A 14,487-nucleotide genomic window follows, 5' to 3' on the forward strand; every position below is an offset into this window, starting at 1 on the left:
TACTAAACGAGCATCCACACCAATGCAAATGCAAAATATGCAGAATGTCAGTACTAAATCCTAAGTACAACATAGTCATGTCATGTTAATAGTCGACTATCTCATCATCATCATCATCATCATCAAGACATCAGGGCGGATGTGGCAATAGGGGCATGAAATCGGCGATAGAGAGATGTTGGCCACTCAAAGGTGCAGCCCTAACATGTCTCATGGTCATACCTCTACGTCTAACCAAGGCTAATGTGACCCCCGTCGGGCGAGACCCGACTCTAAACATGGAGGGGATGTCCTTAAGTGTGATCTGAGTATCAACCCTCTTTCTAAGCTGTGGATCACAAGCTCTGGGTCACGGTCATGTCGAGGCCTTGTCCCGTGGGTATCCATGCAATCTGGTTGGAAAAACTCCGTGATAGAGCTCTAAGAGGGATCAACCAAAGAAAAAGTTAGCTCCTATCTCCGTGCTCGAAGTATCCTCTCGCAGTGTTTGAGTCTGGTCTCCTCCTACTGCAAGTAGAAGAGGACAATGCTAGCCATGGTAGCCTGCTACGCCCAGAGGCGAAATCCCCATACTCGCTGACTTGGTACAGATACGTGATGACCTGAAATGCAGCGTCTAGCTATAATGGGGGTGACCCAAACTCTGTCCGAATGATCTGGTGAGGAACAGATGGCTTACCAATTATCATCAGTGATAACATGAGAACCTGTATCCGCTCCACCCTAGCCCACTCTGTATCATACATCCCCACTGGACGGACTAAGGAGTCAAAAAGCAACCCTTTTGTCCGTGGATCCTGAAAGTGAGAGTGGAAGCACTGCCTCTCTAGTCTAGCCAATGAAGCATATCCTCTACTCAAGCGTGCCTGCATCGCGGCGGGTCTCATAGTGAAGATGGATCCGGAAAAGACGAAGGGGAAAGTGGAAACGAGGCTCCGATACCACATGAAGGTACATGGTGTAGAAGGGAGAGAGAGAAAGGATAGGCTAGGGAGAGAGAGAGAGTGATACTCAAAGAAAGACATAATGAACTGGAAATGAAATGACTAAGCAATGAAGTAATCACATGTAGACCAAAGAGCATACACCTTCATACTTGATTGATTTGACACTAGACAAGTACAGCTCTTATATAAGAGCACACACACATATGAACACCTATGCATATGGGATAACTCCCAATGTGACACGTGGCATCCATAGGACACACTAGACTAGAACTCACACTAGAACACACCAAACTTACTCGACTTGGCTTCATATTCTTACAGAGAAGGCTAAGGAACTATCTACGACCAAGCAGGGCCGGGTGCCTATGGCTCCACTGAGGACAGATTAAGCTCTCCGTGGAAGACTCACCGCCCTACTCCAAACCTTGCTCATGTGGGAGATGGTGTACCCATCTCTTTAACTACCAGTTGCCAATGCATGGCTCAGCCTTGTGTTATTTTTTGCTTAGCTTTCTTTCTCCAGTTGTGGAACAGTACCTAAGCCATAAAAGAAAGAACTGAGGACTTGAGCTATGCGGGCAGTGGCTGAGAAGTGGGGGAATCACCGGGCTTCCGCTTCAATTGCCTCTTCACCTAGAGTGACCAGCAAACTTTGGGTAAGTCTTACCCAAATGGCCAAGTTCCTGACAACGTTAACCTTGTCCTAGAAAGTCCGTGCCTCTCCTATTGAACCAGATCCTCAATGTAATCCAAGATTGTAAGGGGAAAGGATCTGAAAAACCTACACCAACCCTTTGACAGCCCCATCCATCTTGGGGGATTCCAACATTGCACCACACCAATCAAAGAAAGGATACGCATGTACTCCTAAGGTCACCGAGTATCTAGGAATCCAGTACGGTACCAAGGGATGAAATCTCTCTACCTGATGTATTTCATAGATTTCTAATTAGCTAGTTGAATGTTATTAGTCTCTATAATGCTTCCACCATTTCATAAAAGCTGCTATCTTTACCTACTTGAACATTATGTAGATACAATTTACTTAATTGTTTCCAAGAAGACCTCATCTCTTACATAACTGTTTCAAAACAATCGACTCCCCACAAATTCCTATATATTCTGAAACATTCAATACTTTACTGTCCAAACCATTCAAAAATGGTCAATCTTAGATAAACAACCCCGCATTCTGGTCTTGCATACGCCATTGCAAAAAGCAGGCTTTCTTGTTCATCTTGCAATCAAACAGCTTAGAAGATTTCAGAATGCCAGAAGAATAATTTCAAGCATCTTCAGAGGAGCTGCATTCCTCAGAGTGTGGTATTGATAACAGGGTTATGATATCAGATAGGCACACAGAAAATAAAAATTCTTTGTGCCTTACACAATACCAGTCAGTATGCCCAGCACTTCACCACTATATTGAAGAGATCATCAAGTCACTAATACTACTTACAAGCTTGAACATGGGCCCCTTCCACATTTAAGCACTTGCTTCTAAGCGGTTTCGAATCCACATCAAACGGTAATACTTTTGCATCCATCATTTCCATCTGCTGAAGTACTTCACAAGGCCTCATCAAAGAGTCCAAGATTATGATGAAATTGTTCTCCTCGTAACTAGACTCACCTTTCCAATATATTGATCATGCTCTTTTCAACATTTCAATCTTCACCAACTGATATATACAGCAACTCATTACGATGATGCTGAAATGGCACAGCATCAGAAATCTGATGGGAGCTATTGATTTTCTGAAACAAGTGCCTCAATACCTTCTCCCTCTCCTCCCATGTCAATTCAGATATGTCAACCTTAGGTGTCACCTTAACTGGTACATCCTCTAGGCTCCGTAGAACTGGAACACTTGTCATTTCAAATTTGCTTTTTGTTCCTTCTTGTGGAGTAGATTTAGGTGGCATTGGACTGGTTTTGCATCTCATGGATGATCCAGCTCCTGGCCATGAAGAGGAGGCCCAGACAGATGGAAGATGAGGAACTGAAGATAAAAGTCTTTCCTCTTCCGACGAAGAAACTAGTATACGAGGAGGAGACCGATTCCCATTGTATTGTGGCTTTCTTGAAAATCTTTTTGCATTCTGAATCTGACTCATGACATAGTGTAATGAGTCTATAAAAAATTCTTCAACCTCTCCACGCTCTCTAAGCATTTGTTGTACAAGCTGCCGTACTTTCTTCAGTTCATTTATCTTTGTTTGAGCCAAACGCTTCAATGTCTGATGAATAAATACCATAAGTTAAAAAGGTACAGAACCAAATCAAAAAATTGAAAGTTTTTAACCTAAAGTAGCTAGATTGAGGATCAAGTATTGAAAGTGTTTGAAATCGTTACCATTTATGACAGGAAGTTCAAAGTCAACACCAAAACTTCAGAACTACCTTGCCTAGTTCTTATCCTCTTGTTTCTCTCCACAAGGACACTCTAACAATAGTTTTTTTTCATGTGCTACATAAGTACACCTTTACTTGTGAGAATAGGTTGTTTCTTCACATTCATTATTTTGTTGAGGGATTCTTTTAAAGCAGAAGACCGTTAATTGAGACTTGATTTTATCCTTAGCTTCCATAGACATCTTGCAGAAATACACCTGTCTTTCAGCCTGCAAAATTGCAATGGTTTTTTTGTGCTCATCTTCAAGGTCCCTGCGTTCGGTACTATATTGACGAATCACTTGTCCAAAGCTTTTTTCTAATCTTTGCAGCTGGGTTATAAAAATGACTACTTAAAGACTCTCTCTCTCTCCCTCTCAAAGTAAAAAGTTCTCATTGCCTTCTCTCTCTTAATGAACTTTCTTTCTTGATTTGTTTTGAGAGAAGTTGGACAAGATTATTATTGAAGCTCAAACTTTAAATTTTTCAAAGATCTTGCCTTCGTTTTTTGAAATTTGTGTTATCTCCATTTAACTTGATGCTATATAATCAGTTTTGTTGCTTTATGTCATAGACCCTTTGGGTATTTAGCAAACGCTACAAAACCTCTGTATTATATACTGCCATGTTTAGGCTCCAACAAAAGAAAGTATCTTTCACACGGAGCTCAAAGAAATAACAGTCGAGGATAAAATTTATAATGTTGCATGCACTAGAGGCAAAGGTGGAAATAGGTTATACAAAATTGGACACAATAGAGCACAAAACACAAGAATTGGATAGCTGAAGATGCTAGGAAGAGAAGAGATTAGAGGGAAAACAAGTCAAATATTGTCCATATTGGATTTTTAAAATAAAAAAGAATACCAATTTAGAAGCAGCAACACAGGCAAGAAAGAGTCCTAAAGTTGAAAATATTGAAGCTAAAAAAGGAGTCAGTAACAAGCATAACGCAGACACGGTACTGAATTTTTTGCATTGTTTTAAGAGCACAACCTTCTCAATGGTGGGCATTAAAAAAGATTGATGTTACATTGGTGATTAAGGCTAGTGCATGTGTGGGATCCCACAACAAGGGATCAGAGACATAGAGAGGCTTAGGAGCCATACAAAATTGCTCATACAAAGGTCATAGGCGAGTCACCCTATCAATATGCACAGCCAAATTGCAAAGGCCAAATCACTGCTTTGTGCGCCATCATTATTATTCAGCAGCTTGGAAGATAACCCTTGATTCAAAATCTATGAGTTAAATTTAGACTGATGGTATACAATTAGGTCGATAGACACTCTCTTCTCTTAGACATTTCATTCAGTGAAATACAATTCTCACCTGCAATATAGACACCAATGTTCGCTCTAAAACAACATGATAGGAAGAATCACTTGAGCAATATTTAGGTCCACATATGAATATTAGAAGTTACTCAACGTTAAGATTAGAAACCCTTAGCTCCACATATGAATAGTAGATGTTAGTCAATGTTAAGGTTAGAAACCTTGGAGAATGAACAATTAGAGAGGCCATGGGAAATTTTCTAAAAGTCTACTTAATTTGAATTCATCCTATAACCATCGGTCAAGTTTACCTTTATCCAGTTAATCTAGTTGCCACTTATCACAATGTCCATAGTTTAGATAGATTAGCTTGCTTTCTTGCTTTCTGGCAATTTGTTGTTTTGGGAGGGTGTTATAGGGAATTTGGAAGAGCATTCCCCATTACAAGGATGACTAGAAGACCTCTTGTACATGGTGACCAAAGAACCATTATACAAGGGATGACCTGAAGAACTCTTTTGTACAAGTGACCAAAATAGACCTTGTACAAGGGATGGCAGATGACCTATGGTACAAGGATGAGCACATGACTAGTTGTATAGGTCAAGTAATGAGATGACCTCTAGCAATGACCTGAGGGCTTCTAATACAAGGCAGGTGACCAAAATAGTATCCTATACATGCAAAGTGATGGGGCAGCATCTTGTTGGAGGGACCAGGCACTTTCTCTACTTGACCAAGCAACCATGTGGTTGCGAGTACAACTAGAGGTGATGACAAACAAGGTTTCTGATGTCCGAGGTGATCTGATTTGGAGGCCACTTGGTCCACCTCAATACAAGTCAGAGCCACCAGCTTGGAGGTGCACATCACCAAAGAGTCAAGATGGGAATTCACCACAATCAGAATATTCGAACTCATTAGGAGACTGCATATAGAATGGATAAGGGAGATAACAATGAGAGCGAGGGGTTATATTCCAGCAATAGGAGAAGTCATAGGTCATCACCAATGGATGTGATCAACTAGGGTGAAGGCAAAGGTGAAGGAAGAGGGCACATCCATAGAGCAAAGGAGAGGAGAGAGGCTTGAGATACGAGCTCTTCGTGTACTATTATGTTGAGAATTGATGGTGAATGGGACTGACACTACTTATGCTTAATGGCTTATGACACTAAAAGAACTAGTTCTCTATATCTGGTAGCATTACCAAAGAGTGGTGTGTGTTCTCCTCTCTATGTATACTCTTGTCTCTCGTTGCACTTATCAAATGTTCTATCATCTCTTGCACACTAGTTTCATGGACCTTTTGTAAATTTTACTAAATTTTACTAGAGTGCCTTCCGTGCATTCGTAACATAGCACTTATATACTGGCACCACAGTGCTTCCTATACTCTAGCATTATGTTACGTCAACCATAATCGTGGAAGACTGGGAAACAATAAGGCTCGACAACACTTGCATTTTGTTGTGGCTTTTAGGCTTGAGTCTAGATTCATACCTAGGCTTAAGCATAAATGAGGGGTGCAAAAGGGGAGCCCTCTCTAAGGTTCCTAGTGGGACACGTGGCATCAAACAAGGAGACACTTGGCAAGTGTTGGGTTCAAGAGTAGTCGGAGTTCACAAAAGGTATGAAGAAAGGTGAAGGAACTCATGTGGGAATCTGATGGCTGGGCGGTGAACAGTTTGAGAGCCCATTTGTTTAGAGATCGTAATATTGGTATCAGAGCCAATACAAAGAGAAGAGAAGACCCTAGAGATTAAAGCTCTCTGAACCGCATGAAGAAAGGGTTGATGGAACGCGACATGAATTATGGATTCGCCCGTTGACAAAGTATTATGGACTCGCCATTGAGAAACATCCTCAAAAATTCACTGTTTTGGCACATAGTGTGCGGCGGAAGCGCAACGGAAGCGTGGTTGATCGTCTATCCCCGATTACAGTAGTCAAACGTGAAGCACGTCAACGATGTAAAAATTACTTTGAAGCACTGATAATTGCAAAGGAGAGCATGGGCGAACTTGACGAACAAGCTGTCCAACAGCTTCAAGGATCGGCACTTCATGTCCGCAACCCTTTCGAAGAAGAGTGCTAGAATAAACACCGCTGCGAGAGGTCCATTCGGAGAACAACAGCCGAACATTGTGATCACTAGCATGAAGTTCAAACGTGCGATCTTCCTTGCTAAGTTCTTGGCGATGGTATCTGTTAATGGAAAGCGGGCACGTAAGAGCTGTGAGCTGTGAATCAAGGTGAAGCTGCTTTGTCTCAACCATGCAGCCACGGCACGAACTGTAGAAATACAGAAGAAGCTTGCATGAGAGCAACGCAGTTGATCACGGCATCGTCACGTGACTAGTTTCGTCAGTCGGGGACCTCCATCGTAAAAAATACAGAAAGAAGAAGACTGTCACGTCAATCAAAGATCTTTGAACCTTTGAAAAAAAAAGCCACCTCACCCCTCTCTTTTTACCTCTCTTCACCCAAGGTCCAAAAATCCTTTTTCACTCCCTCTATCTCCCAAGCTTCTAGGATCCTTTTCACCCCCTTTTTCCAATCTCTTTAGACTTGCCATAATCAAAAGAAGAGCATCGGACTTCGAGAGAGAAGAAAGAAGAAGAAGCGGAATCAAAAGGATCATGAATCAAAAGAAAGTGAGAAGTCGTGGGTCGAAGAAAGCGTGAAGACGAATCCAAGACCATTGAACAAATACTAGGGAAGTGGGCATTGCATTTTTCTCTCTAGTACTAAGCTTCTTGCTTTATAATTTCTGAAAAAATACGCATTTTTAAAATGACAACTCCAGAAAGAGATGAAATGGTTAGGGAGAGCGAGAAAAGGGCTAGAAAAGGAAAAGCTAGAGCTAAAGAGAGAATACATAAGGAAGTACAAAATGAAACTCAGGAGGATAACGTGGAAATGGAAGACAGAGACTACAGTGATTATGGAATTCCATACACGGAATTCATTATGGAATTCCATACACGGAATTCATTAAACTTGAAACTCGAACGCAAAACATGGAGACACAATTAGGAACTATTAATGATACATTGAAAATCCTAACTGAAGCCATAACCAAATTATCCAATTCTCAATTGGTAACTCTTATGGAAAAATCACGGACTCCTCCTAATCAAGTTGAGAGGTCCACCTCTCGACTTAGCGAAACCTACGTTCTTAAGGACTTGAAACCGCCAAATTTCATTGGGGAAGAAAAGGAGCGTAATAAATATGCAATTAATACGTTCTTGCAAAAATGGCAAGACTTCCATCAACTCAAGAATACCCCTCCTGAAAATCAAGTCATGGAAGCAAGTCTTTCCCTTGGAAACAAGGCCTATAAATGGTGGATGAGCCCAGTGTAACTAGAAAACGCGTTTCCGGCAATAGAAACGTGAAGAAACGTTTTTGCACGAAATGGTTCTAAGAAACGTGCAAAACGTGGAAGTTTATTTTAATATAATTTATAAAAAATACACTATTTTAATAATTTATATAAAATAATTTATATAAAATACACTAATTTTACACGTTTTTAGACGAAACGCTTGTCAAAATCTCGAAACATTTCTTGTGACACTAGATGAGCCTCAGAGAAAATAATAGAATTCCAAGGTATTGGTTGAATTTGAACAAGCCTTCTTAAAAGAGGTTTTACCGAAAAATGAATTAAAAAGAGCATGGGAGGCTTGGGACAATTACACTATGGGTAAAAACACTCCAGTCCAGTATATAGCGAACTATAGGGAGGCAGTCCTTAAGATGAAAAGAATTGATGAATTCCAAAAGATAAGGGGTTTCGTGAGATGTCTCAAAGACACTTAAAAGGTTGAGATGAGAAAAAATTCTCCCAAAACCTTTGAAGAAGCAATTAAGTATGCCCAAATATACGATGATACAACGGGGAAATCCAAAGTTGGAACTTCGAAACAAACAGATTTTGTACCTAAGTTCAAAAAGTTTCCCAATTTGAAAAAGAAGGAGGCTTCTCAGGCACCACCTAAGAAACCTCAAACACAAAATTATCCTCTATTGAAGAAAGAGAATTATGAAAGGGCCAAGCAGGAAAAGCTTTGCTTCAAATGTTGAGGCAAAGACCATGCTGCTTGGTAACTGCCCTAAAAATAAACAAGTGGGAGCTAAAGCCCCAAATAGACCTCCACAAAAACAAATACATGCGGTGCAGGTATTGCCACTTAATGGTATTGAAAAGTACACTGAAGTAGAGGTCTATCATGAGGATAGGACCTACATGTGTTGTCTATCATCAGCAATGTGACAGCCCACCTTTGGTCCTCATGATTTAATGAGGATGCATGAAAAAATAAAGAGGCAAAGGGTAAGAGTGATGGTCGATAATAGTGCAACACACAAAATCTTGAACTACTCGTTAGTTAAGAAATTGAAATTACCTGAGAGTCCAAGTGCCCATAAATATATAGTCTCTTTGGCAAAGAACAATGATAAGAAGGTTTGCGACACCATGATACATGGTGTAGAGGTGGATATTTAAGGCTATCAGGATGCCTTAGATTTCCAAATTATGCATCTTGATTGAACTGATGTTGTTCTTGGTCGAGAGTGGTTGTATAGTCTTGGGCATAGCTTAGAACGGAGTTATCTTAATAACTCAACTATGTTTGAAAAAGAGAGTAGAGTCTTCCAAATTCAAGGAGAACATCATGTGCCCAACTCTCCTCGTATTTGTTCGATGGAATCGGAACGACTACTACACCAAGAAGAATGTGAGGTATATCTCTGTGAACTTACTTTTATTGGTGATTTTATGTCTTCTGCATCAGAAAGAAGTAACATTGTTTTTGATAATGTTAAAAAGTATAAATCTTCTTTCAATTATTTAATGTTTGAATTTAAAGATATTTTTTCATCTGATTTGCCTGATGGTTTACCCCCTGAGAGAGAAGTAGATTATAAAATAGATTTGAGTCCTGGATTTACCTTTGTTTGTAAATCCCCATATAGGCTTAGTCAAACAGAGGAATGTGAGGTCAAAAGACAATTAACTAAATACCTTAGGAAGGGCCAAATTCAACCAAGTAGCTTACCTTGGTATGCACCAGTTTTACTGGTAAAGAAAAAAGATGGTACTATACGTATATGCATAGATTACCGAGCACTAAATAAAATCACCATAAAAAATAAGTATCCTATGCCTCACATTGCTAATGAGCTCTTTGATCAATTGCAAGGAACAAAATATTTTACTAAAATTGATTTAAGGTCAGGATATCACTAAGTATGAATTAGGAAAGAGGATGTCCCAAAGACAACATTTCGTACTAGGTATGAACATTATTAGTTTAAAGTAATGCCATAACTTTCATGACACTTATGAATAGTGTCTTAAGGCCATATTTAGAAAATTTTGTTATAGTATTTTTAAACGATATCCTTATTTATAGTAAAACTAGAAAAAAGCATTTGGAACATTTGCGAAAAGTGTTCCAGCTGCTTAGTGATAAATGACTCTTTGCTAAAGAATCCAAATGTGAATTCTTTGCAAAAGAAGTGAAGTACTTGGGATCCCAAGAAGGAGTTCGTTTGGATCTTAAAAAAGTAAGGGCCATATTGAAATTGCCACATCCTACAAACCTAGAAGAATTACATATATTCTTAGGGTTGTCTGGATTCTATAGGAGATTCATCCAAGATTACGCTAAGATTGTTGTTCCGATGACGGACCAGCTTAAGGGGAAGGGAAGCACCTTCATATGGGATGAACCTCAAAAGAGAAGTTTTAAAAAATTAGAAGTAGCTATAGCAGCAGCTCCTGTCTGAAAGGTGGTGGATCCTAATGAACCATTTGTGGTTGAGACAGATGCAAGTGATTTTACTGTTGGCGCGGTACTTTTACAAAAGGGTCGACCAGTGGCTTTTGAAAGCAAGAAATTAGACTGTGCCCAACGGAATTAGTCGGCATATGAGAAGGAACTGTATGCTATAGTCTATGCTTTGAAGACATGAAGGCACTACTTGTATGGTGCCAAATTCAAGATCATCTTTGATCAAGAGAGCAAAAAGTGGATTTGCAATCAACCTCAAGATACTTGAATCTTCAAAATCTCTAAAGACAGGTAAATGTCCGAAGTTGTCTCCTCGGTATTGTGGACCATTCACAATACTTAAGAGAATTGGAGAACTTGCTTACAAATTAGCCTCACCTGAGGGATGTAGAGTACATCCAGTTTTTCATGTTAGTACGCTAAAAAGAAACTTAGGAGATAATGATAATCTCATTGGAAATGAAGTCCTCAACTCAGCAAGATCGAACAAGACCATTCAGAAGATGTACGCATGTACCTGGGCAAGATGAAAAGATGGAAGAAAATCCACAAGGCATAAAAAAGTTAGCAGTTATGAAACGTTCAGTGCCGCTCATGCGGCAGCCATTGACATCGAGGATGGCATGACCAACTCTAATACCAGCAGTGATGATGGAAGATCCAGTGCACGAGATAAGCGCTCTAAAAAAGGCAAATCCAAGTCCACTACCGAAACGTCAAATGAAGATCGCCTAGAGGAACTCATTGAACCTGCATCTTTACCACATGAACCAGAAAGAATTTTAGCTAGACAAGAAAAAAGAACGCGACATACAATATGGAAAGAATGTTTGGATAAGTAGAAAGATAGACCTAAAGAGAGTTCAACATAAGAAAGGGTAAGCAATCTTCAGAGAAGGTTTTCCAATTTTGTTTTCGAGGACGTAAACCATTCTTAAGAGGAAGGGAATGTTATGTCAACCATAATCGTGGAAGACTAGGAAACCATAGGGCTTAGCAACACTTGCATTTTGGTGTGGCTTTTAGGATTGAGTCTAGATTCATACCTAGGCTTAAGCATAAATTAGGGGTGCAAAAGGAGAGCCCTCTCTAAGGTTTCTAGTGGGACACATGGCATCAAACAAGGAGACACTTGGCAAGTGTTGGGTTCAGGGGGGATTCTAGGAGTTCACAAAAGGTATGAAGAAAGGTAAAAGAACTCACGTGGGAATCCGATGGCTGGGCGGTGAACAGTTTGAGAGCCCTTTTGTTTAGAGATCGTAATACATTCCTCATACATTTGCATTCCTCATAGATTGCACTATAGCACTTTTTGTTTCTTTTGTGCCTCATATGTCTCCTCGCACAACCAATGTTCCTAAGCATCCAGTGATACTTCCGGAGCGAACAAACCCCCACATCAGATAAAGGTAGATATAGGATATGTCATATGATAGAACATCATTGGATACTACTCCATAGTTATTAGTTGAAATAAAGAGTTGCAATGGAGTTGCATGGCTATTGCAATGGCAATGGTCTAAAATGGTTGATACAAGAGCCAAAAGAGAAGGACATTGAGAAGAACCTTTGACTAATTGCAAAGATACTATGAGATGAACAACTCAACTCAAGTGCTCAACCTACACAATCAACCATATACATTAAGGATAAAGAAAGGTGACCCATGCAAGAGCACATTGCGAAGGTCAAGGGAGTCAATAATCAGTTGGTTGCACTTGGTATGAAGGTAGATACACGTGTACTTTCAATACTCCTCTCAAACATGCTTCCATGAAACTGGAGAAGCTTTGTAGGAAGCAGCAACATTGGAATGTGCCAAGCCAATCACTTTTAAAGAAATGGGTGCATTATTGTGTAAAATGAACGGGAGGAACATGTACAATGAAAAGGATAGGTTAATTTCAGCCTTCGGTAAAGGGAAAAGAAAGGGGAAGACTGGCAAGGAAAAGACCGAGGACTATAAAGAACCTTCAAAGGCAAGGAAGTCTTTAGGCATTGTTGACCAGAACAAGAACAATAAGTATTTCAAGCTAGGACCCTATGCAAAGAACTGCAAAAATAAGAAGGTAGATTAGAACTTAACAAGAAAGAGACCAAGTCAGAATTAATGCACGTGAAGTTATCTTTTTTATAATGGAGGAATCATAGGTTCACTCACTGACTTATAGAACTAATATGCAAATAGCAGTGCATCAAAAAACATGCCAAACAAAAAGTAGTGGTTTAACTCAATTTGATCAGTAGAACCCAATTCCAAGGTGATGGTGGGTGATAATGGGATCTGTCACATAATAGGAATCAGCACCCAATTGATCATGGCACATCAAGAAGAAAAGGACATACTCTCATACATCATCCATGTATGTAAAGTACTATGACCATAAAGTTGCCATAAGGCTAAAACAAGATGGCAAGGCTATGGCAAAGGGGAACAAAAAAATGCTTTACGAATCATGGTGTTTTGGTGACAGATGAGATAGTAGGATAATCCAATTTAATGGTCAATGAGCTTCCAAGCTTGCATGGGGAGCAAGCAACATTGGGATGCATTCTCAAAGGCAGATATTCTCAAGGCAATGGCCTAACTGTGGAATTATGTTGGTCACCTCCCCATCTGTGAGCCCCCAAATGAGGAGAGCATGAGAGAGGTAGACATAAGCATGGACAGTCTGCCACATGGACAGAATGGGGCCACCATATGGGCAGCACATGAGCTGCCATGTGGGCAGCATACAAGCATGGGATTTAGGTGCTGAAAAAGGACCTGGTAGAGGCAACAGATGGTGCAACTGGAGGCACCTGCATGGCGGGTCAAGTGGAGACGGTAGTCGGCAGGGTCATAGCCTGCAAACAGGCCCTGAACATGGTGACACATGGCAGGTGACATCAGCACAGGTACGACTGCAGTACGGCAGCATGGCGGGATCCATGGGCAGGGATATGACCTGCAAGAAGGTCCTAAAGATGGCCTGGCAGCAGCACAGGTGTTGCAGGGAAGGGAGGGGCTGCAGTCGGCAGCACCCTGCCCTTATATAGGCCAGGAAGCTGGTCGGCCACATAGGCCAGCCCACAGCCCCATGCATAAAGGGAGGTGGGAGGGGGCTGGGCCCCATTTAAAGGCAGGGGGCAAACACCCCAAGAGAAACTGCCCACAGCCCAAGTTAAAGGCCTTGTGGGGTCGGTTTTTGGAGCAGACTGGTCGGCCACTAAGGGGCTGCCAATCGACTATGTCAAGGGGGCCTTTGGGCCTATATAAAGGGGCCATTCAGCCCTCACAAATCATTCTCATGAGCAGCACTTCAGGGAGCAGAAGGAGCAGCAGACCAGCAACCTATGAGCCTACATCCAGGAGGACACAGAGGCTGGAGAGCTGCAGACCTAGCTCAGCAAGGTGCTGCCCACCTAGGCTAATACACAGGCAGTAAGGTGGAGAGGATCATTGACGATAGAGAGTCCACATAAGCTCGAGGTGGAGCACGGGGACTCGAGTCTAGAGATATCCAGCAGATAGTAGAAGTACCTTGTGGTCAGATCAAAGTATCACGCTCTGGTGGGACTTTGGATCTCTCTCTCTTTTGTTGTGCCCATAGTTTTGGACGAAATATATTGTTTTGGTAGCTTCTATATCTGGCTGGATTATTGTCTATTGATGAGTCTGCACATCTATTTGATGCACATAAGCTAAAGAAGTTTGTGATTCCACTCCCCACACACACTGTGTGAGCTCCTAGGCTATTATATCAGTCTTCCGATGTGCGTACCCTCTGTTGGTCGATTTCTAACATGGTATCAAAGCCCAAGTAGGAGGCTCACAGGTGTGGCAGCCTGAAGGTAGGGACCTTGCTGAAGGACGATCCTGATTCAAAAGCTCTTGGGAATCGACTTCCACGACTAGAGGACAATGTCCTTGCGAGAAGGAGGGTGACTCAGGTTACAGTCAGGTGCATACGGAGTTCTGGTCTATGAAAGGTTGAGTTTGTTCGACTTTGCTGTGTGGTTTAGCAGTAGAGATGTCGATTTCAAAGCCCCTTCTCTCCCTTCTTCCTCCCCC

General features: G+C 41.2%; 1 protein-coding gene across 2 annotated transcripts in view; it reads right to left on the minus strand.

Moving 5' to 3' along the window:
- Window positions 1-2,205: 2,205 nt before the first annotated feature.
- The window catches only part of LOC147883800 (uncharacterized), a 73,502-nt gene continuing 61,220 nt past the window's right edge, over window positions 2,206-14,487 (minus strand). The window contains exon 8 of one of the 2 annotated variants that reach the window (XM_087399019.1): window positions 2,206-3,191. In XM_087399019.1, coding sequence (XP_087255145.1) covers window positions 2,619-3,191 — 573 coding nt within the window. In that variant the 3' untranslated portion in view covers window positions 2,206-2,618. Of the gene's footprint in view, window positions 3,192-4,545; window positions 4,679-14,487 lie in introns of those variants that run through there. The other variant, XM_087399020.1, reaches the window with a different exon arrangement.

Source organism: Dipteris shenzhenensis, chromosome 27, assembly GCF_047967505.1.
Source record: "Dipteris shenzhenensis isolate YYH24624 ecotype China chromosome 27, Dip_SZ_1.0, whole genome shotgun sequence".
NCBI lineage: Eukaryota > Viridiplantae > Streptophyta > Polypodiopsida > Gleicheniales > Dipteridaceae > Dipteris > Dipteris shenzhenensis.